Raw genomic sequence first — 25,426 nt, forward strand, 5'->3', positions numbered from 1 at the left:
CACCCAGATGACAGACATCTTATGAGAAACAGGCAGATCCGAAATAAAATCCATCGAGATGTGCGTCCAAGGCCTCTTCGGGATAGGCAAGGGTAACAACAATCCACTAGCCCGAGAACAACAAGGCTTGGCCCGAGCACAAACGTCACAAGACTGCACAAAGCCTCGCACATCTCGTGACAGGGAAGGCCACCAGAAGGACCTTGCCACCAAATCCCTGGTACCAAAGATTCCAGGATGACCTGCCAACGCAGAAGAATGAACCTCAGAGATGACTCTACTGGTCCAATCATCAGGAACAAACAGTCTACCAGGTGGGCAACGATCAGGTCTATCCGCCTGAAACTCCTGCAAGGCCCGCCGCAGGTCTGGAGAAACGGCAGACAATATCACTCCATCTTTAAGGATACCTGTGGGCTCAGAATTACCAGGGGAGTCAGGCTCAAAACTCCTAGAAAGGGCATCCGCCTTAACATTCTTAGAACCCGGTAGGTAAGACACCACAAAATTAAACCGAGAGAAAAACAACGACCAGCGCGCCTGTCTAGGATTCAGGCGCCTGGCAGACTCAAGGTAAATTAAATTTTTGTGGTCAGTCAATACCACCACCTGATGTCTGGCCCCCTCAAGCCAGTGACGCCACTCCTCAAAAGCCCACTTCATGGCCAAAAGCTCCCGATTCCCAATATCATAATTCCGCTCGGCGGGCGAAAATTTACGGGAAAAAAAAGCACAAGGTCTCATCACGGAGCAGTCGGAACTTCTCTGCGACAACACCGCCCCAGCTCCGATTTCAGAAGCGTCGACCTCAACCTGAAAAGGAAGAGCAACATCAGGCTGACGCAACACTGGGGCGGAAGAAAAGCGGCGCTTGAGCTCCCGAAAGGCCTCCACAGCATCAGGGGACCAATCAGCAACATCAGCACCCTTCTTAGTCAAATCAGTCAATGGTTTTACAACATCAGAAAAACCAGCAATAAATCGACGATAAAAGTTAGCAAAGCCCAAAAATTTCTGAAGACTCTTAAGAGAAGAGGGTTGCGTCCAATCACCAATAGCCTGAACCTTGACAGGATCCATCTCGATGGAAGAGGGGGAAAAAATGTATCCCAAGAAGGAAATCTTTTGAACCCCAAAAACACACTTAGAACCCTTCACACACAAGGAATTAGACCGCAAAACCTGAAAAACCCTCCTGACCTGCTGGACATGAGAGTCCCAGTCATCCGAAAAAATCAGAATATCATCCAGATACACAATCATAAATTTGTCCAAATAATCGCAGAAAATGTCATGCATAAAGGACTGGAAGACTGAAGGGGCATTTGAAAGACCAAAAGGCATCACCAAATACTCAAAATGGCCCTCGGGCGTATTAAATGCGGTTTTCCACTCATCCCCCTGCTTGATTCGCACCAAATTATACGCCCCACGGAGATCAATCTTAGAGAACCACTTGGCCCCCTTTATACGAGCAAACAAATCAGTAAGCAGTGGTAACGGATATTGATATTTAACCGTGATTTTATTCAAAAGTCGATAATCAATACACGGCCTCAAAGAGCCGTCTTTCTTAGACACAAAGAAAAAAACGGCTCCTAAGGGAGATGACGAAGGACGAATATGTCCCTTTTCCAAGGACTCCTTTATATATTCTCGCATAGCCGCGTGTTCAGGCACAGACAGATTAAATAAACGACCCTTAGGGTATTTACTACCCGGGATCAAGTCTATGGCACAATCGCACTCCCGGTGCGGAGGTAGTGAACCAACCTTGGGTTCTTCAAAAACGTCACGAAAGTCAGACAAGAATTCAGGAATCTCAGAGGGAATAGATGATGAAATGGAAACCAAAGGTACGTCCCCATGAGTTCCTTTACATCCCCAGCTTAACACAGACATAGCTCTCCAGTCGAGGACTGGGTTATGAGATTGCAGCCATGGCAATCCCAGCACCAAAACATCATGTAGATTATACAGCACCAGAAAGCGAATAACCTCCTGGTGATCCGGATTAACACGCATAGTCACTTGTGTCCAGTATTGTGGTTTATTACTAGCCAATGGGGTGGAGTCAATCCCTTTCAGAGGTATCGGAGCCTCCAATGGCTCCAAATCATACCCACAGCGTTTGGCAAAGGACCAATCCATAAGACTCAAAGCAGCGCCAGAGTCGACATAGGCGTCCGCGGTAATAGATGACAAAGAACAAATCAGGGTCACAGATAGAATAAACTTAGACTGTAAAGTGCTAATTGAAACAGACTTGTCAGGCTTCTTAGTACGCTTAAAGCATGCTGATATAACATGAGTTGAATCACCACAATAGAAGCACAACCCATTTTTTCGTCTAAAATTCTGCCGCTCGCTTCTGGACAGAATTCTATCACATTGCATATTTTCTGGCGTTTTCTCAGTAGACACCGCCAAATGGTGCACAGGTTTGCGCTCCCGCAGACGCCTATCGATCTGAATAGCCATCGTCATGGACTCATTCAGACTCGCAGGCACAGGGAACCCCACCATAACATCCCTAATGGCATCAGAGAGACCTTCTCTGAAAATCGCCGCCAGGGCGCACTCATTCCACTGAGTAAGCACAGACCATTTGCGGAATTTTTGGCAGTATATTTCAGCTTCATCTTGCCCCTGAGACAAGGACATCAAGGCCTTTTCCGCCTGAAGCTCTAAATGAGGTTCCTCATAAAGCAACCCCAAGGCCAGAAAAAACGCATCCACATTGAGCAACGCAGGATCCCCTGGTGCCAATGCAAAAGCCCAGTCTTGAGGGTCGCCCCGGAGCAAGGAAATTACAATCCTGACCTGCTGTGCAGGGTCTCCGGCAGAGCGAGACTTCAGGGACAAAAACAATTTGCAATTATTTTTAAAATTTTGAAAGTGAGATCTATTCCCCGAGAAGAATTCAGGCAAAGGAATTCTAGGCTCAGACATAGGTGCATGAACAACAAAATCTTGCAAATTTTGTACCTTTGTGGCGAGATTATTCAAACCTGTAGCTACACTCTGAAGATCCATTTGAAACAGGTGAACACAGAGCCATTCAAGGATAAGAAGGAGAGAAAGAGAGGAAGGCTGCAGTATAGGCAGACTAGCAAGTGATTCAATTAAGAGCACACTCAGAACTAGAGGAAAAAAAAAAAAATTGTAGCAGACTTCTTTTTTCTCTCCTTTCTCAGCCAGTAATTTAACCCTTTTTTTTGGGCCGGTCAAACTGTCATGATTCTCAATGGCGAGAGAACATAGCCCAGCATATATGAGAACTAGCTCTTGGAAGATGGAAACTATACTGACCATGAACTAAACCTGCCGCACAACTAGAAGTGGCCGGGTAGCATGCCTACGTTTTTTTATCCCTAGATGCCCAGCGCCAGCCGGAGAACTACCTAATCCTAGCAGAGGAAAAGACAGTCCTGGCTCACCTCTAGAGAAATTTTCCCAAAAGGCAGACAGAGGCCCCCACATATATTGGCGGTGATTTTAGATGAAATGACAAACGTAGTATGAAAATAGGTTTAGCAAAAATCGAGGTCCGCTTACTAGATAGCAAGAAGACAGAAAGGGCACTTTCATGGTCAGCAGAAAACCCTATCAAAACACCATCCAGAAATTACTTTAAGACTCTAGCATTAACTCATAACACCAGAGTGGCAATTTCCGCTCACAAGAGCTTTCCAGACACAGTAACGAAACAGCAGCTGTGAACAGGAACAAAATGCAAAAACACACAAGGACAAAAGTCCAACTTAGCTGGGAGTTGTCTAGTAGCAGGAACATGCACAGAAAGGCTTCTGATTACATTGTTGACCGGCATGAAACTGACAGAGGAGCAAGGATATATAGCGACTCCCACATCCTGATAGGAGCAGGTGAACAGAGGGGATGATGCACACAAGTACAATTCCACAAGTGGCCACCGGGGGAGCCCAGAATCCAATTTCACAACAGAGAGCCCCTGATATGCCAAAACAGCAGAAACCCCCACAAGTGACCCCATTTTTTAAACTACCCCTCTCGAGGTATTCATTAGGAGAGTAGTGAGTATTTTTTAACTTTTCAGGCGGTTCACAGAATTGTGTAACCTTGAGCTGAGTATCAAATATTACATTTTTTTTTCTACTAAACTGATGCTTTGGCCTCAAGTTTGTAATTTTGTAAAGGGATAATAGGAGAAATCGAACAATACAATTTGTTATGCAATTTCTCCGGAGTACGGCAGTACCCCATAAGTAGGCGAAAGCTCCTTTTGAGACACAGTGCAAAGTTCAGAAGGGAAGGAGCGCTATATTACAGTGCAGATTTTGCTGTTCTGGTTTGCAGGCACCATGTCACATTAGCAGAACCCCTGAGGTCTCAGCACAGCAGAACCCCCCCAAAAATGAATCTATTTATAAACGACACCTCAATTACAGGTGTACAGTGAGCATATTGACAACACAGGTGTGTTACAGAATTTTATACCATTGGGCAGTGAAGAAAAAATAGTTCAATTTTTACCACAGAAAATTGCTTTAGCTCCAGATTTTACATTTTCACAAGTGAAAATGGGTAAAAACGGCACCAAAATTTCACATACAATTTCAGCTGAATGTGGCAATATCCCATATGTGGCAGCACAGTACTGCATAGCCATACGGAGAGACTCGGGAGGGAAGGAGCACTATTTTGTTCTTGGAGAACAAATTTTTATAGATTAGTTTGCAGACTCCATAAACAGAGGCCATAAGTGCCAGAAGAGCAGAATTCCCCCTTAAATGACCCATGGGTGTTTTCCAGAAACAAGCAGCAATGTTTGTTGCTTAGTGAAAATTGCATATCCGTCAATATAGTGGCCGAGGTCTAAGGGGTAAGGTTTCTCCTTGTGGAGCGTGACATACCAGCTCTGGCTTGTCAAGGTAAAGAGGCTTATTCGCCGTGCAATGCTCCTCTGTGAAATTTAATATGCAAATTGCCTCTTCAGAGACAAAGAGGACTTGAACTCCATAGCTCCACCTGTTGGAAGTAGCGATCCTACAAGTCACAATCAACCCTTTAACGAGTCTTGCAATATGACAGGATAAAAGCCAAATCAGTATCTCAATTCACAGACAGTGTTTCGGGCTGTTGGCCCTCGTCAGTGTGAAGCATGAGAACTGATTTAGCTAGATGAGAGGCTCTGGACTGGGGTCTAAGGGGTAACGTTTCTCCTTGTGGAGAGTAACATACCAGCTCTGGCTTGTCAAGGTTGTAAGACTCGTTAAAGGGTTGATTGTGACTTGTAGGATCGATACTTCCAACAGGTGGCATCATAGAGTTCAAGTCCTCTTTTTCTCTGACGAGTCAATTTGGAATATAGTGCCCATACATTGTAGTGTCCAGTACGTTGTAGAGACCATACATTGTAGTGCCCAAACATGTAGACGCAAAATGTGATTTTGGCACAGTGTTGGGCTCAGAAGGGAGAGGGGCATTTGGATTTGGGATCCCAGAATTCACTAGATTACTTTTGTAGGGCGAGGAATTATAGCGCCTTTCTAGTACTTTTGTGCTACCAGTAACGTAGAAGCACCTTATATTGCCTTTAGCAGATGACAGACCTGAGTGGATTTTTTTTGGGTGGATGGAGTTGAAGCTGTTTGGGATCACATTTATCCTGCTCTCTACTCTGAGCACTTAATTCGGGGTTTCCATTTAAATCTCTATATGACGTGACTCAGATGAAACCCCGGTGGGAGCCACTCACTATAATGAAGCAGCAGAGTTACTCTGGACTCAGTCTGGCCTCTATTCAGCAGTGTCCTTCTTTTCAGACGTACACAAAACTGGCTGACCAAGCTTTTATGCACGCTTAAAAAGACGGACACCACCGGATCACACGTCAGACAGCATCCACAGTGACTCCAACTGCCTCATTGTAGAGAATCTTCCGCAGGGGGTTCCATCTGAGTCATGTATTTCTGAGATTTACATTGAAATCCTGGTGTAAGCCCTCAGGATAGAGTGCAGGATAAATGTGAGCCGAGCCTTACTGCGATCTTTGTTAGGCAAAATGAACAAATCAGCAGCAGGTGAATAATTTGTTTTATTTATTTTTCACGCCGTTCCTCGTGCAGTATAAGTAATCAGACAACTTTATTCTTCAGGTCGGTGTGATTATATCGATACCAGATTAATATAGTTTTATCTGTTTTGCTAAAAATAGCATTTTATCCTTTGGAGGAAGAAGTTTTTCCATTGCCATATTTTGCGAGCAATTATATTTCAGTATTTCTGCTGGCAGAGTCATACGAGGACTTGTTTATTGCGGGAATAGCTGACTTTTGTACCATTTTCGGGCACTTTACATTTTTTTATCACTTTTTATTCATATTTTTGAGAGACAGAATGAACAAAAACAGCAATTCAGGAATTGATTTTGTATCTTTTTATGCCATTCACTGTTTGGTAAAATTGATGAGGCATTTTTATTTTTCGGGTCAGTACGATAACAGGGATACGATATATAATTTTTTCATGTTTTGGCGTTTTTAGGCAATAATAACAATTTTATAGAAAAATGAATTGATTTTGTGTCACTGTATTCTGACTTTTTTACTTAACTGATGGCGCTGTATGTCGGCTTGTTTGTTGCTGGACAAGATGACGTTTGCAGCAATACCATTTTGATTTATTTTTTTACTTTTTGATTGCTTTTTATTCCACTTTTTTGGAGATATGATGAAAAATCATTGTTTTTTGCCACTTTTTTTATTTTTTATGGTGTTTTATAGATCAGATAGTTCCAAATATGTGAACTTTATTTGTTTAATTTTTTTTACATAAAGATCCATATTTATAGGTATAATATTTTTTATTATTATTATTTTGTGATTTTCAAAAAAATTTTTTTTACAAATGTTTGATTTATTTTTTTTATACTTTTTTTTTTTTTTTACCTAGTCCCTCTATGACTTTAACTGCTCTGATCACTGGTATAATGCATTGCAATGCACCATCACTGCAAGGCATTATACCTGTCAGTTTTACACTGACAGAAGTCTCTTAGACCATGCTCCTGGCATGGCCTACTAAATGTTGCAGTTGATACCAATCGCAGCATTTAGTGGGTTAAATAGCTGAGGACAGTGCTGGTACCACTCCTGGCTGTGAGAGCTGGGGCTCGGCTATCACATAAGACGAGTTCCCTGAGGTGATCGTGCTGGCACATCTCCTGTATCGCACACGATCATCATGACGTAACTATACATCATTGCTTGTAACGGCATCTAATCACGACGTATAGGTATGTCAAATGTCGTGACAGGGTTAATGATCAGGTGATAATAGCAACCTTCAGACTAGTTCTTTGTTCTCCTTTTTATGCATGGAGTGATACAGCATTCAAATCTGCCAAAACAATAAAAATTACTAATTGACGTAATCTTAAATGGGATCTCTAGGAATGTGATAAAATTGGCCTTTGTCCAGGGCCGGACTGGCCATCGGGCACTTCTGGCAAATGCCAGAAGGGCCGGTGCCAGTCGTGGGCCGCTCGATCCGCCTTCCCCCGCCCCCGCCGACTCCCCCCCCTCGCCGTCGCATTCAACTATACCGGCGTATAGACGCCGGTACAGTTGAATGCAATGATGGAGGAGAGAGCGTCTACAGACGCTCCCTCTCCCATCATTCCCCGCTCTGCCACTGACACTGCGGGTGCGCGATGGCGTCATATCATCGCGCACCTGCTGTGTCCCGGGCTGACTGCAGCTGCTGAGACAGGAGCAGGAAGTGGAACCAGGAAGCAACGCGGGCAAGAGGAGAGGTGAGGAGAGTGTTTTGTTTTTTTTACTGGACAGTGGGCCATTTTCGGAGGGGGGGGGAAGAGAAGAGATGCTGGCTGTGCTCTGTGCTGTATACTACTGTGTGGGCTGTGCTATATATAGTACTCTGTGGGCTGTGCTGTATATAGTGCTCTGTGGGCTGTGCTATATATAGTGCTCTGTGGGCTGTGCTATATATAGTGCTCTGTGGGCTGTGCTATATATAGTACTCTGTGGGCTGTGCTATATATAGTACTCTGTGGGCTGTGCTGTATATAGTGCTCTGTGGGCTGTGCTATATATAGTACTCTGTGGGCTGTGCTGTTACTGGACAGTGGGCCATTTTCGGAGGGGGGGGGGGAAGAGAAGAGATGCTGGCTGTGCTCTGTGCTGTATACTACTGTGTGGGCTGTGCTATATATAGTACTCTGTGGGCTGTGCTGTATATAGTGCTCTGTGGGCTGTGCTATATATAGTGCTCTGTGGGCTGTGCTATATATAGTACTCTGTGGGCTGTGCTATATATAGTACTCTGTGGGCTGTGCTGTATATAGTGCTCTGTGGGCTGTGCTATATATAGTACTCTGTGGGCTGTGCTGTATATAGTGCTCTGTGGGCTGTGCTGTATATAGTACTCTGTGGGCTGTGCTATATATATTGCTCTGTGGGCTGTGCTGTATATATTGCTCTGTGGGCTGTGCTGTATATAGTACTCTGTGGGCTGTGCTATATATAGTACTCTGTGGGCTGTGCTATATATATTGCTCTGTGGGCTGTGCTGTATATATTAATCTGTGGGCTGTGCTGAATATAGTACTCTGGGCTGTGCTGTATATAGTACTCTGGGCTGTGCTGTATATAGTACTCTGGGCTGTGCTGTATATAGTACTCTGGGATGTGCTATATATAGTACTCTGTGGGCTGTGCTGTATTTAGTGCTCTGTGGGCTGTGCTGTATATAGTACTCTGTGGGCTGTGCTATATATAGTACTCTGTGGGCTGTGCTGTATATATTACTCTGTGGGCTGTGCTGTATTTAGTACTCTGGGCTGTGCTATATATAGTACTCTGTGGGCTGTGCTGTATATAGTACTCTGTGGGCTGTGCTGTATTTAGTACTCTGGGCTGTGCTATATATAGTACTCTGTGGGCTGTGCTGTATATATTACTCAGTGGGCTGTGCTGTATTTAGTACTCTGTGGGCTGTGCTATATATAGTACTCTGGGCTGTGCTGTATATAGTACTCTGTGGGCTTTGCTGTATATAGTGCTCTGTGGGCTGTGCTGTATATAGTGCTCTGTGGGCTTTGGGGGAGGCCATGTTATGTACTATGTGGCTGTGTTATATACTATTGTGAGGGTATATTCTATTCTATGGGGGAGGCTGCATTATATTCTATGGGGGGCTACATTATATATTATGGGGAGGTGGGCTGTATTATATTCTATGGGTTACATTATACTCTGGGGTGGCTGCATTATACTATATGTGGGCTGCATTATACTGTATCGAGGACTATGGGGAATACGTTATACTATATGAAGAACTATGGGGTGCATTATACTATGGGAAGTGAATTGTAGTACATGGATGACTATGGCGGTGCATTATACTATATGGAGCACTATGAGGAGTGTATTATACTATGTGGAGGACTGAGAAGTGTATTTTAATATGGAGGACTATAGGAAGTGTATTATACTATATGGAGGACTGTGGAGCACATTATAATATACTAGATTGTGGCCCGATTCTAATGCATCGGGTATTCTAGAATATGCATGTCCCCGTAGTATATGGACAATGATGATTCCGACTGTGCCCGTCGCTGATTGGTCGAGGCAACCTTTTTGACATCATCGTTGCCATGGCAACCATTATGACATCTACGTCGATACTGTGCCCGTCGCTGATTGGTCGAGGCCTGGCGGCCTCGACCAATCAGAGACGCGGGATTTCCATTATGACATCATCATCGCCATGCTGTGCCCGTCGCTGATTGGTCGAGGCCTGGCGGCCTCGACCAATCAGAGACGCGGGATTTCTACGTCGATACTGTGCCCGTCGCTGATTGGTCGAGGCCCAGGCGGCCTCGACCAATCAGCGAATGAATAAACGGGACAGACAGACAGAAAAACCCTTAGACAATTATATATATAGATGGAGGACTATGGGGTGTATTTTACTAAACAAGTAAAATGCTGCATATTCAGATTGTTTTTGCTGGAACAAAAATCATTGTTCTCAGCAGCACATCGCGGGTGTAAACTGTAGATGTGCTGCTGATAACATGATACTGTATGATATTCTGTTAGTGATCTATTAGTGATCGTTCTGTCCCATCATTATTCCTCAGTTGGTGGAAAGAGGCCGGGAAACAAGCATTGAACAACTTCAGTATTGTCGATCAAACTCATTTAGCGGCCTGAACTCAGCGCACGTAAATACAACAGAAATGCTTTTGTGTGATGTGCAATATGTTAGCATTTGGGGCCCCATTTTAAACTTTACCTAGGGCCCCACTTTGCCTAAAACCAGCCCTGCCTACAAGTGTACAAAGATATTATACAGTCACCATGTGACAAGTGGGCCTGTGTGACTTCAAATGCCAGGGCTGAATTTTAGTCCCAGTCCGGCCCTGCCTTTGTCACATATTTCACAGTGCAACCCGTCCTAGTCACGTGTCAGGATGGGTTGCAGACTGAAGAAAGACAGCTTGACAAGTGTCTCAACTGTCGGAGAAGCAACATCATAAACAAACAAAGCTCACTCAACTGCAGAGCAGGGCTGTGACATGAGAAAAATAAATCCTCCTGCTGACTGAGCACAACAGGTTTTTTTCTCCTGCCTCATCCTTCTTCATGCTTCATTGTATATCTCTATAAAATATGTAGCGTGGTCTCTGCCAGAGCCTGTCCTATGGAACAGTGGGGCACTAGCAGTCAAACCCTCAGCGAAACGCACCTTCTGTCTCTTTACAAGAAAAATTGTAAAAAATGTTTTTCCCCATCTGATCTTTACAACTAATCGTGGACCACATGGAAGCGAAGTTGCCACAGAAGGCCGGGAAACACCGAAAAACACTGCTGATACCTAACACCTTGGTTCGACTTTGCTGCAAATAGTTTCCCCAATAGATCACAGTGTGTGAACACACCATGATAGAAGAGTGTATATGCCCTGCCATTAGAGGGCTCCATACTAGTTAGTAAAATCCACAATAAATATTGGCTCCCCTGGTGGGCTATATCCTCTGCTCAGACACGAGGCAGCTCATTTTAGTGCCTAAAAAATTAGGAGAGTAACCCAAGAAAACAGTAAAAAAAATTCTACTAAAAAAAAAAAATCAACATAGGAACCAACATGACTTGATCCAAGGAAGGAAACCACAATGACACCAGTTTTGACCCTAGGCCAAAGTACAGGAAAGGTTTGGAGCTGTGTCCTCCAAAGTACAGTACTTAACAAGAAGAATATTTTACATAAGTGGAAAAATCCAATTTTCATATTGATAACAATATGGACACAAGACCATTGGACATTCCAGAACAGTCCCAATGGCTAGGAAAAAAACAGCCAACCATGCTGACTGCCAAACTGACAGCAGCCGTCAATACTTTCCATTCTACAGTGGTATGTAAAAGTTTAGGCACCCCTGCTCAAAATTATGTCATGACAGTAAAAGCATAGTAGGTTGTCTCTATGATGTCTTCTCTCTCTTTCCTTTACTGAGATTGACCCAATCACCATGGGCTCAGGTATGGGTGCAGCATCACAAAATTTGGAGTACAATGGAGTCTGTTGTTGCATCATTCCTCTAGCACGGAGTCTCTGATCCATACGGACCGCCTGCGTCATGGTGTCCTCCAGGGTATCAGGAGGAGGATGTAATGCCAGGGCGTCCTGTAGATGGTCAGACAGTCCTCTGCAGAACAACCCCCTCAGGGCGGCGGCTTTCCAAGATACTTCAGCTGCCTAGCGTCTAAACTCTGAGCAGAAGCATTCAGCGGAGTGCCTCCCCTGTGTCTCACTCATCACCATATCCTCTGCCAGACGCACTCTATCAGACTCATCATAAATGTGCCCCAGAGCCTCAAAGAACAGGTTCTCAGACATACATTCAGGAGCAGAGGAAGAGAGAGAGAGAGAAAACCCATGCTAGTGGAGCCCCCTTAACAAGGACATTATGATCCCCACCTTCTGCCTTTCATTTCCAGAAGCCCGGGGACGCAATTCAAAGAACAACTTGCATCCCTCCTTGAAGACCCTAAACAATTTTTTATGTCTTTAAAAATTGTCGGGTAACTTTACCGGTGAATCAGTGTCCTCTAGGGATACATCAGTGGGGCCCCCTCCCGAAACCCCGATGGAGCAGACCCCTGTAGAGCGCCTGCCACATCTCTCTGCACCTCTTAGTGCGAGCGAGCCAGGACTTGCTACTCCACGGACAGCTTCTGCATAAGCTGGGAGAGCTCATTACCCTGCTCCGTGAGAGCCTGTACCGGATCTATAATATACTAACACCCCACCACCAGGGAAAGACTGTACGGTCATCTATAATGTCACGACTCCTGGGTATTACTGATGCGGGGACAGCTGAGAGCAGAGCGGAGGGGAACTCAACGGGTAGCAAACAGGACTTGAACCACGTGACAGGGTAGGAGGTGGTCGAGAGTGGCGCCAGACGCCGGGGTGCAGAGGAGACAATACACTTGGGAGAGTAGTTAAACGTGCCAAGATCAAAACCAGTAGATAACGAGGTAACCGAAGGGTGAGGCGGAGGGATAGCCAGAAAGGCAGCCAAAGGTCATAAAGCCAACAGAACAGAAGCAGAGTAAAGCACTGAGAGCAAAAGAAGCAAATGCAAACCGAGCACACACTAAAGGGGTCAGACACACAGACTAAACGAAAGTATAGCTGACAGGAAATCCTAGTCTGGAGTGTGTATAAATACCCCTCCCAGATCCAAAGAGAGGCCAGCAATATTAACCCCGAGAGAGCAGGACATGAACCATGTCCTATACCATAACAAATTACTGACATTGTGAACAGTTAAGCAAGTTGAAGATGACATTATCTCTAAAAGGGCTAAAGTTAAAGATGACACATTTCTGGGAAAATTGGATTTTTAAAAGGTTGGGAACCCTGTATGGTTAGTACCTAGTAGCACCCCTTTTGCAAGTATTACAAGTTGTACATGCTTTTAGAAGCCAGAGAAGAGTCTTTCCATTGTTTGAGGGTTTTCATCCCTTCTTCTTTGGAAAATTCTTCCAGTTCTGTGAGATTTCTGGGTCGTCTTGCATGCACTGCTATTTTGAGGTATAGTCACAGATTTTCAATGATGTTCAGATCAGGTGACTGTGAGGGCCATGGTAAAACTTTCAGCTTGCGCCTTTTCATGTAGTCTATTGTGGATTTTGATGTGTGTTTAGGATCATTATCTATTTGTATAAGCCATCCTCTTTTTAACTTTTTTTAACAGATGGTGTTACATTGCATCAAGATTTTAAATAAAAATTTCATTGAATCCATTCTTCTCCCATGAAATGTTCCTCGTGAGATTGGTTGCAACACAACTCCAAAGCATGATTGATCCAACCCCATGCTTAATGGTTGGCGAGATGTCCTTTTACTGAAATTCTGTGCTCTTTTTCCTCCACACTACCTTTGGTCATTGTGGCCAAAGAGTTCTATTTTAACCTCATCGGTCCATAGGGTGTGTTTCCAAAATGCATGAGACTTGTTTAGATGTTCGTTGACATAGTTCTGAAACTGAATTTTATGGTGAGGATGCAGGAAAGGTTTTCTTCTGATGACTCTTTTATGAAGGCCATATTTGTGCAGGTGTCTCTGAACAGTAGAACAAAGTACCACAGCTCCAGAGTCTGCTAAATCTTTCTCAAGGTCTTTTTCAGCCAAGTAGGGGTTCTGATTTTGCCTCCATTAATCCTACGAGCTGTTCTCACTGAAATTTTACTTGGTCTTCCAGACCATATCTTGACCTTCACTATTCCTGTTAACTGCCATTTCTTAATAACATTTCAAACTGAGAAAAGGGCAACTTGTATTAAGCCGGTGTCTCTGCATTCCCTTCCCCATTACCTCCCTCTCCTCCTCCTGCCGTCCCTGCTTTTTCTCCGGTGTCCATGCTCACCACCACGGTCCCGCACCCTGTCCTCATCTTCCTGCGGCTGCCCAGGGTCTGTGCACTGCTTGCAGATGCCCGGGCACAGTGTTTAAAACTCGAGAGCTCCCAGCTTCTTAATAAGACAGCTCGCGCCATCCTAAAGTGTCCACAGCCAATGGCTGGGGAGCACTAATTATTTAAGGCACCTGCACTGGGTGGAAGGTACCTGTGTAATGTTGTAAGTTTGTTTCCTAATACTCTTGTTAGTTCTCAGGTCCCAGTGCTCATATCCTCGTATATTTGCCTTTCAGCCGTGCTTGCCTGACAGTCTATCAACAGGTCTCCATTTGATCCACTATCAGAGTGATGGATTTAGATTTTGAACCTAAAAATGTCCCTTCTGGTGGCTCTTACATCAGCTAGAAGGATGGGGGAGCTGCAGGCACTATCGGTCAACCAACCACCTACTCAGGTCTTACCAGATAGGCTGGGTCAGGGCTAAATATAACCCTTTCTCCCAAAGGTGGTATCAACCTTTAACAGATCCCAGGAGCTAGTTTTGCCATCTTTCTGTGATTACTCTAAACAAGAGGGTGAAAAAGAGTTCAACACTTTGGATGTTAGGAGATGCCTGTTACAATACCTAGAGTCAACCAGTGAATTTACTAAATCTACTTCCCTGTTTGCTCTCTTTCATAGTCCAAGGAGAGGCCAGGCTGCATTCAAAGGGTACACAGACAGATGGGTCAGGACAAGGATTGCCTTGGCCTACACTTTGGGAGGTGTTCCCACCCCTCGATAATATAAAAGCACACCACAAGGGCTGTCTCTACATCCTGGGCTAACGCTTCTCTCGAACATATCTGTAGGCCTGTCACAAGGTCCTCACCCTCCACTTTTTTCAAGCACTACAGGATGGATTTAGGTGCTGGAGATCTTATTTATCTTACATCTTACATCTTACTAATGTCTTACAAGCGGTGGTCCCTCCCCAAGGGATTCCTCTGAAATCTCTCTCCATGGTGCTGTCGTGGGGAATGAGAAAAATGATAATTACTTAGGCTAGGTTCACATTTGGGGTTGAGATTGCAGCGTTTAGTACGCAAAGGCAAACACATGGCATGATAACTTTGCGTTTTTTATCTGCATCAACTTACGCATGACGGATAAAAAAACGCAACATTTGCACGCGTTTGCATATGTTTTTGCATGCATTCATGTTGTTTATGCACATGCATTTGTATGAAAAAATATTTCAAGGTGAATTTCATTGACACAAGCCATGCCCAATGGGCGTGTCTCATGGGATTTCTGTATATAGACCCTTGTGCAAACGCAAGCGAACGCATGTCCTTGTATTCCCATAGACTAATGCGTTGTTTTGACACACTCCTTGTCCGCATGCGTATGGCGGTGAAAATTTGACGCCAAAAAAATTCTAACATGGTGCGTCAGCCGCGCCCAGCCGTACACCACGAAACTACGCATGAGTAAGCAAACACGGTTGAACGCATGCATGCACCTGCGTCTACAATGTTAAAGATAGGAAATCAAGACGCATGCGGATGTATGTGTCAGAAACGCTGCGGACACGCAATGTGAAACCAGCCTTACCGGTAATCAGATCTCCCAGTACCCAGGACAGCACCTTTCCTTATTCCCCCTCTTCTCACCTGCTGGATCCTTGGTGGATAGCCCTGTTTGACTCACTGGGTGTTGTAGGAAAAAAAACACTTTAAGGCCTCTTTCACACTTCCGTCATTTGGCCAACGTCACAATGCGTCGTTTTGGAGAAAAAACGCATCCTGCAAAGTTGCCTGCAGGATGCGTTTTTTCTCCATAGACTTGCTTTAGCGAAGCATTACAACCTATGGCCACACGTCGCATCCGTCGTGCAACGGATGCATCGTGATTTTGCGGCCCGTCGTGACGAAAAAACGTTTAATGTAAAGTTTTTTCGTCTGTTGGAACCGCCATTTCCGACCGCGCATGTGCGGCCGGAACTCCACCCCCTCCTCCCCGGAACTCATAATGGGCAGCGGATGCATCTGAAAACTGCATCCGCTGCCCACGTTGTGCACTATTTGCACAACGTCCATCGGTACGTCAGGCCGACGGTTTGCGACGGCCCCGTACCGACGGAAATGTGAAAGAGGCCTAATTCAGATGTAGTCACGTGAAGGGTATGACATAATACATGTTATTCCAGTGGTATTACCAAACTGGTATATATGTGTGTCTACTAAAGTAACCAAAACGGAGTTCCTCTCATGCTCTGTAAACCACTGAAGTGTACTGGAGGGCTCTGCATTTTAAAGCTGAAGAGTTTCTTGTCCTTGGAGCGGATCCGCTCTCTCTCTCCATGGTACTGTTGTGGTTTCGGGAAAATACGATTACCGGTAAGTAATCATCATTTTTCTGGTGTTTTTTCTTGTACTATAAGAAAGCCTAAGGCCAGAAATAAATCCCATAAAACACTGTACATGGAGACTTTGCTATCAGGTAATTTCTGTCCACGGTGTTTGTGCAAACAAAAAAGCTTTTATTAAAGCCTCAAACTTCTGTGTGTGAATCAGACCTGAGATCTAGCGTGATAGAAGATTACAGTGCGGGGAAGACTGGAAACCTTCATATAGACGGCCGGTGGTGATGGAGTCAGTGACGGACTCTGGACAAATATGTTTCTAGAGCCGTAGTAGAAGATGAAGATGTCGTCCTCATCATGAAGCAGTTATTTCTCCTGTTACGTGTAATGAATAAGTCCTGCAGTATTGCTAATGGCGATTCCAGTGTTGGGAAATGAGATGAGAATTAGCGTTATGGAAGATGAGTCTATGAGAAACGTATTCAGCTGCCGACTCCGAGGGAGAAACTGCTTGTTGTCTGTGGCCTAAAATATATAGGTTTTATTAGTAGATGTAAAGAAGAGAACTAAATACTGTAAAATAATAAATCTCATATGTATCACTTATTATCTTCAGTAATTGTATTATTACACAGGATTTTTATGAGGTTACATCGGCTCATCTTCTTATTCAGGTCTCTACAGTATCGGATCCTCTCAGTGAAGATCTTCTATATAAAAGAATTTTCCTGATATACCCATCAAGGATGGATATGGACAGAGACAAGATGGCAGAGAGGATATTACACCTCACCCTAGAGATCCTCTTCCGGCTTACTGGAGAGGTGAGAGATTCTGATGACATCACATTACATCATTCTTATCTATGGGAATAACAGATGGACTGAACTGGAGAGGTGAGGACTCTGGAAATGTCTGTAGTGAGATTTATTAATGTGTCTCTCCATAACCAGGATTACACAGTAGTGAAGAAGACCTCTAGAGAGCACTGTCAGGACCCTGTGTCTGAGGGATGGGGAAGACCCCTGAGCCCAATCACGGGGCCTCCACCTCACCACCTGATGCATGAGGACATCAATGACCAGAAGATCCTAGAACTCACCTACAAGATGATTGAGCTGCTGACTGGAGAGGTGACACTGCTGGGAATGCTGGGACATTATACAGTAACGCTATGAAGGGATTAGGGGGATGACGGTATCAATGTATGTGTCAGGTTCATATAAGGTGTCAGGATGTCACCGTCTATTTCTCCATGGAGGAGTGGAAGTATTTAGAAAGACACAAAGATCTGTACAAGGACGTCATGATGGAGGTTCCCCAGCCCCTCACATCACCAGGTAATAGACAGGACTAAATACACACGGCCTATAATTATCTGTATGTAAAGAATGAATTCAGTCCCTGTATGTGTTTCCTCCAGATCTATCCAGTAAAAGGACAACACCAGAGAGATGTCCCCATCCTCTTCTTCCACAGGACTGTAAACAAGAAGGTCCCAATGTTCCTCAGGATCACCAGGTAGATGGAGAGAAGGTGTCATGAGATCTCCACTATGATGTGTAGACAGCTGTGAAGGTCTTGTGCTCAGTTTTGTTTTATGCACCAGTATTTTATGATTTATACTTGTGTAATGTGAACAGTGGAGATGGCAGAATTAAAGCTGACCATAGATGTGACTTCTCCTTCTGTCGGTGACTTTTACAATATTTGTTTCAGGGTGAAGATCTGACCCATATTAATACCACAGAGACATATGTGAGGGGTGATGAGCGGTGTAAAGAGGAGATTCCTACATATGACTACCCAGGTAAGCAGTAACCACTAAATGCAGAGAAGTCACAGATTCATCTCAGTCGCCGGCTGCGGCTGCTTTATCAGTGGTGTAGTCCGGCCGTATCACAATCATGTGATCTCTAGTGGCAAAAAGGTGAATAACATTCTCCTCCATCTGAAAATGTTCAGATTACTTTGTGAAATTGTGAAAGCCCTTTTCTATTGACCTTTCAACCTGGAAGATCCACCTACCCCTGGCATTAGGAGATGCTGCCCGTTACCTGCCCAAGTCTATAAACTACAAAGCCAAATGACAGAGTACATAGAATGTGCTGACAAATTAGAAATTCACTTGAAGAAAAATATTCTGATCACATAGTTACATAGAGGCTGTAAGACAAAGTGGAGGGTAATGATGCTGTTGGCTTCCTTGAATCCTGATATCTTACTGGATGAATCTACCTTTTCTCCCTTCTGTGCTGCTGAATGTGCTCATATGGTCCCTACAAGACCTGGTCCAGTCTTTCTGGCCAAGCTTCACTTTTATGATCAACAACATTAAATGTGCAGTGAGGGCCAAGAGTGAATTTCTGTACAATAACAACAGAGTTTCACTTTATTCCGAATTTTCAAATTCTTTTAAAACCGACTAACTTCAAACAAGTTTGCAATGAACTATACAAAAAACATTCTTCGGATTACTGCACAATCTCTCCTGAAATCGGGAGTAACATGTACTCTACTCTTCTGGTCAGGACTCCTAGTGGTTCCAATGGTCCATCATAAATGAGTGCAACTCTTGTTTAACCCCTTTAATGTTTGCACATTAATGACCAGTCTAATTTTTACAATTCTAACCACTGTCACTTTATGAGGTAATAACTCTGCAACACTACAATGGATCTCTCTGATTCTAAAACTGTTTTTTCGTGACATATTGTACATCATGACAGTGGTAAAATCTCTTCTAAATAACTTGCGCTTATTTGTGAAAAAAACTGGAAGCTTGGTGGAAATTTGGAAAATTTTGCAATTTTCACACTTTGAATTCTTATGCCCTTAAAGGGATCCTGTCACCCCCAAAATCGAAGGTGAGCTAAGCCCACCTGCATCAGGGGCTTATCTACAGCATTCTGGAATGCTGTAGATTAGCCCCGATGTATCCTGAAAGATGAGAAAAGAGGTTAGATTATACTCACCCAGGGGCGGTCCTGCTGTGGTCCGGTCCGATGGTCGTCGCGGTCCGGTCCGGGGCCTCCCATCTTCTTACGATGACGTCCTCTTCTTGTATTCACGCTGCGGCTCTGGCGCAGGCGTACTTTGTCTGCCCTGTTGAGGGCAGAGCAAAGTACTGAAGTGCGCAGGCACTGGGCCTTTCTAACCTTTCCCGGCGCTTGCGCACTGCAGTACTTTGCTCTGCCCTCAACAGGACAGACAAAGTATGCCTGCACCAGAGCCGCAGCGTGAATGTAAGAAGAGGATGTCATCGTAAGAAGATGGGAGGCCCCGGACCGCGACGCCCATCAGACCCGAACCGGGACCGCCCCTGAGTGAGTAGAATCTAACCTCTTTTTCTCATCTTTCAGGTTACATCGGGGGCTTTTCTACAGCATTACAGAATGCTGTAGATAAGCCCCTGATGCCGGTGGGCTTAGCTCATCTTCGATTTTGGGGGTGACAGGTCCCCTTTAAATCAAAGAGATATGTCATACAAAATAGTTAATAAATAACATTTCCCTCATATCTACTTTACATCAGCACAATTTTTTAAACTTTTTTTTTGTTAGGAAGTTATAAAGGTTAAAAGCTGACCAGTGATTTCTCCAACAAAATTAACAAAATTATTTTTCAGGGACCACCTCACATTTGAAGTGACTTTGAGGGGTGTATATTGTAGAAAATGCTCAAGAGTGACACCATTCTAAATTTTGCACTCCTCAAGGTGCTCAAAACCACATTCAAGAAGTTTTTTAACCCTTCAGGTGCTTGATAGGAATTTTGAAAAAAGTGAACATTCACCTTTTTTTCACAAAAAATTTATCATGACCATACCGATACTGAATATGTGGGGGAAAACTACTGTTTGGGCGCACGGTAGGGCTCTAAAGTGAAGGAACATAATTTTACTTTTTGAATGTAAAACTTGGTGGAATCATTGGCAGACGCCATGTCCTGTTTGGAGAGCCCGTGATGTGCTAAGCACCCCACATGTGACCTCATTTTGGAAACTAAACCCCTCAAAGAATATATTTTTAGATGTTTAGTGAGCATTTTAAACCCTCCGGTGCCTCACAGAAGTTTATAACATTGAGCCCTGAAAATAAAAAAAATAATATTTTCCCCACAAAAATTTTATTTTAGCCCTTTTATTTTTACAAGGGTAACAAGAGAAATTGCACCATACAATTTGTTGTGCAATATCTCCTGAGTGTGTCGATATCCCATATGTAGAGGAATACTACTTTTGAGTCACAGTGCAAAGCTCAGAAGGGAAGAGGCGCCATATTGTAGTTCAGATTTTGTTGTAATGGCTTGAGGGTATTATGTCACATTGGCAGTGCCCCTGAGGTACCAGAACAACAGAAACCCCCCATGTGTGAACTCACTTACAAACTATACTCCCCAATGAATTAATCTAGGGGTGCAGTGATCATATTGACACAGAATTTTATATAATTGAGCGGTGAAGAAAGAATAAATTGCATTTTTACCACTAAAATGTTGTTTTAGCCCCAAGTATTATTTTTTTCTAAGGGCTAATAGGAACATTTTTTTAATAAAAAACTGAGGTCTATTTTTTCCTGAGTGAGCCAATACTCTACAAGTAATTGAGAAATATTTGTCAGGCACAGTGCAAAGCTCAGAAGGGAAGGAGCGCCATACTATAATGCAGATTTTACTGCTTTGGTTCGCGAGTGCCATAACACACTGGGAGAGCCCCTGAGTTGCCAGACCAGCAGAATTAACCCCCCCCCCCACCCCCTGTAAGTGACCCTACACCTCTCATTGAATTAATCTAGGGGTGCAGTAATCAGATTGACACCATGGGTTGCCACAGAATTTTATACTATTGGGCAGTGAAGAAAAAATAATTACATTTTTACTTTCCGAAATTTTGTTTTAGCCCCAGAGTTTACATTTTCACACAATAAGTGGGTAAAAATGGCACCATAATATGTCCCACAATATCTATACTGAGCGTGGCAATACCCTATATGTTGTTCTACTGTACTGCTTAGTCATATGGAGAGACTCTGGAGGGATGGAGCGCTATTTGCCTCCAGGAGCGCAGATTTTCGAATAGTTTGCAGACTCCATATACAGAGCCCCTAAGTGCTAGAAGATCAGAAACCCTCCCTTAAGTGACCCCATTTTGGAAATTATACCCCTTTGGGAATGTATCTTGTTATGACCCCAATGGCGAGGGTCTCAGAGGAACGTGGAAGTCTGCAGAATACAAAAAACCAGCTCATAGGGCAGTGGTAACTGGGTTGACCATATATCTACTCCTAACGCCAACACTAGAAGTAGCCGGGGATCATTCCTACGATGATTCTAGATGACACGCTCCAGCCGGAGAATCTAACTACCCCTAGTAGAGGAAAAACAAAGACCTTTCTTGCCTCCAGAGAAGGGGACCCCAAAGCTGGATAGAAGCCCCCCACAAATAATAACGGTGAGGTAAGAGGAAATGACAAACACAGAAATGAACCAGGTTTAGCACAGAGAGGCCCGCTTACTGATAGCAGAATAAAGAAAGGTAACTTATATGGTCAACAAAAACCCTATCAAAATCCACACTGGAAATTCAAGAACCCCCGAACCGTCTAACGGTCCGGGGGGAGAACACCAGCCCCCTAGAGCTTCAGCAAAGATCAGGATATAGATTTGGAACAAGCTGGACAAAAATACAAAACCAAAACAAATAGCAAAAAGCAAAAAGGCAGACTTAGCTGATATAACTGGAACCAGGATCAGTAGACAAGAGCACAGCAGACTAGCTCTGATAACTACGTTGCCAGGCATTGAACTGAAGGTCCAGGGAGCTTATATAGCAACACCCCTAACTAACGACCCAGGTGCGGATAAAAGGAATGACAGAAAAACCAGAGTCAAAAAACTAGTAACCACTAGAGGGAGCAAAAAGCAAATTCACAACAGTACCCCCCCCTTAGTGAGGGGTCACCGAACCCTCACCACGACCACCAGGGCGATCAGGATGAGCGGCATGAAAGGCACGAACTAAATCGGCCGCATGAACATCAGAGGCGACCACCCAGGAATTATCCTCCTGACCATAGCCCTTCCACTTGACCAGGTACTGAAGCCTCCGCCTGGAGAGGCGAGAATCCAAGATCTTCTCCACCACGTACTCCAACTCGCCCTCAACCAACACCGGAGCAGGAGGCTCAGCAGAAGGAACTACAGGCACAATGTACCGCCGCAACAAGGACCTATGAAATACATTGTGAATAGCAAACGACACAGGAAGATCCAGACACTTCCGGAAGATGTCATGCATAAAGGACTGAAAAACTGAAGGCGCATTGGAGAGCCCAAAAGGCATCACCAAGTACTCAAAATGACCTTCGGGCGTATTGAATGCGGTTTTCCATTCATCACTTTGCTTAATGCGCACAAGGTTGTACGCACCACGAAGGTCTATCTTGGTGAACCACTTGGCACCCTTAATCCGGGCAAACAAGTCAGACAGCAGCGGTAAAGGATACTGAAATTTGACAGTGATCTTATTTAAAAGCCGATAATCAATACAAGGCCTCAAAGATCCGTCCTTTTTTGCCACAAAAAAGAATCCCGCACCAAGAGGGGAAGAAGACGGACGAATATGTCCTTTCTCCAGAGACTCCTTGATATATGAACGCATAGCGGTATGTTCGGGTACCGACAGATTAAACAGTCTTCCCTTAGGAAATTTACTGCCAGGGATCAAATCTATAGCACAGTCACAGTCCCTATGAGGAGGCAGTGCACTGGACTCAGACTCACTGAAGACATCCTGATAATCAGACAAATACTCAGGAACTTCCGAAGGCGTAGAAGAAGCAATAGACACAGGCAGGGAATCCCCATGAATACCACGACAGCCCCAACTTGAGACTGACATAGCCTTCCAGTCCAGGGCTGGATTATGGGTCTGTAACCATGGCAGCCCTAAAACAACCAAATCATGCATCTTATGTAAAACCAGGAAACGTATCACCTCGCGGTGTTCAGGAGTCATGCACATGGTAACTTGTGTCCAATACTGCGGTTTATTTGCTGCCAATGGCGTAGCATCAATACCCCTAAGAGGAATAGGATTTTCCAATGGTTCAAGAGTAAAACCACAGCGCTTAGCAAATGACAGATCCATAAGACTCAGGGCAGCACCTGAATCTACAAACGCCATGACAGGATAAGACGACAGTGAGCAAATCAAAGTTACAGACAGAATAAATTTAGGTTGCAAATTACCAACGGTGACAGGACTAACAACCTTAGCTATACGTTTAGAGCATGCTGAGATAACATGTGTAGAATCACCACAGTAGTAGCACAAGCCATTCTGGCGTCTATGAATTTTCCGCTCATTTCTAGTCAGGATTCTATCACATTGCATTAAATCAGGTGTCTGTTCAGACAACACCATGAGGGAATTTGCGGTTTTTCTATCACATTGCACCGAATTAGGTGTCTGTTCAGACAACACCATGAGGGAATTTGCGGTTTTGCGCTCCCGCAACCGCCGGTCAATTTGAATAGCCAGTGCCATAGTATCATTCAGACCTGTGGGAATGGGAAAACCCACCATAACATTCTTAATGGCTTCAGAAAGGCCATTTCTAAAATTAGCGGCCAGAGCACACTCGTTCCAATGTGTCAGCACGGACCATTTCCGAAATTTTTGGCAATACACTTCAGCCTCGTCCTGCCCCTGAGACATAGCCAGCAAGGCCTTTTCTGCCTGAATCTCAAGATTGGGTTCCTCATAAAGTAAACCGAGCGCCAGAAAAAACGCATCAATATCAGCCAATGCCGGATCTCCTGGCGCCAGCGAAAAAGCCCAATCCTGAGGGTCGCCCCGTAAGAACGAAATAATAATTTTTACTTGCTGAGCAAAGTCTCCAGATGAACAGGGTCTCAGGGACAAAAACAATTTACAATTATTCACGAAATTCCTAAACTTAAACCTGTCTCCGGAAAACAGTTCAGGAATCGGTATTTTAGGTTCTGACCTAGGATTTCTGATAACATAGTCTTGTATGCCCTGCACACGAGTAGCCAGCTGATCCACACTTGTAATCAAGGTCTGGACATTCATGTCTGCAGCAAGCATAGCCACTCTGAGGTAAAGGGGAAGAAGAAAAAAAAAACTCAGAATCTTCTTTCTTATAATCCCTCTTCTGCAATGCATTAAACATTTAATCAAGGCCTGGCAAACTGTTATGACCCCAATGGCGAGGGTCTCAGAGGAACGTGGAAGTCTGCAGAATACAAAAAACCAGCTCATAGGGCAGTGGTAACTGGGTTGACCATATATCTACTCCTAACGCCAACACTAGAAGTAGCCGGGGATCATTCCTACGATGATTCTAGATGACACGCTCCAGCCGGAGAATCTAACTACCCCTAGTAGAGGAAAAACAAAGACCTTTCTTGCCTCCAGAGAAGGGGACCCCCAAAGCTGGATAGAAGCCCCCCACAAATAATAACGGTGAGGTAAGAGGAAATGACAAACACAGAAATTAACCAGGTTTAGCACAGAGAGGCCCGCTTACTGATAGCAGAATAAAGAAAGGTAACTTATATGGTCAACAAAAACCCTATCAAAATCCACACTGGAAATTCAAGAACCCCCGAACCGTCTAACGGTCCGGGGGGAGAACACCAGCCCCCTAGAGCTTCAGCAAAGATCAGGATATAGATTTGGAACAAGCTGGACAAAAATACAAAACCAAAACAAATAGCAAAAAGCAAAAAGGCAGACTTAGCTGATATAACTGGAACCAGGATCAGTAGACAAGAGCACAGCAGACTAGCTCTGATAACTACGTTGCCAGGCATTGAACTGAAGGTCCAGGGAGCTTATATAGCAACACCCCTAACTAACGACCCAGGTGCGGATAAAAGGAATGACAGAAAAACCAGAGTCAAAAAACTAGTAACCACTAGAGGGAGCAAAAAGCAAATTCACAACAGTATCTACAGATTAGTGAGGATTTTGACTCCATGGATGTTTTCCAGAAACAAGCAGCAATGAATGTTGCCAAGTGAAAATTGTAAACTGCTGTTGTAGTGACCAGTATGTTGTAGTGACCAGTACCATTATAGTGACCAGCTTGTTATGCCCAACTCATGTG

At 44.2% G+C, this 25,426-nt stretch overlaps 1 protein-coding gene across 2 annotated transcripts in view; it reads left to right on the plus strand.

Moving 5' to 3' along the window:
• The window catches only part of LOC143767692 (oocyte zinc finger protein XlCOF8.4-like), a 220,744-nt gene that overhangs the window by 188,871 nt on the left and 6,447 nt on the right, over positions 1-25,426 (plus strand). The window contains exons 2-6 of one of the 2 annotated variants that reach the window (XM_077256176.1): positions 16,964-17,113; positions 17,243-17,422; positions 17,506-17,629; positions 17,713-17,810; positions 18,009-18,099. The exons of the other annotated variant lie outside the window; for it this stretch is intronic. Of the exons in view, the coding sequence (XP_077112291.1) occupies positions 17,036-17,113; positions 17,243-17,422; positions 17,506-17,629; positions 17,713-17,810; positions 18,009-18,099 (571 nt within the window). The 5' untranslated portion in view covers positions 16,964-17,035. The remainder of the gene's footprint in view (positions 1-16,963; positions 17,114-17,242; positions 17,423-17,505; positions 17,630-17,712; positions 17,811-18,008; positions 18,100-25,426) is intronic. 2 annotated transcript variants of the gene reach the window in all.

This window comes from Ranitomeya variabilis, chromosome 4 (assembly GCF_051348905.1).
Source record: "Ranitomeya variabilis isolate aRanVar5 chromosome 4, aRanVar5.hap1, whole genome shotgun sequence".
In the NCBI taxonomy this organism is placed as follows: domain Eukaryota; kingdom Metazoa; phylum Chordata; class Amphibia; order Anura; family Dendrobatidae; genus Ranitomeya; species Ranitomeya variabilis.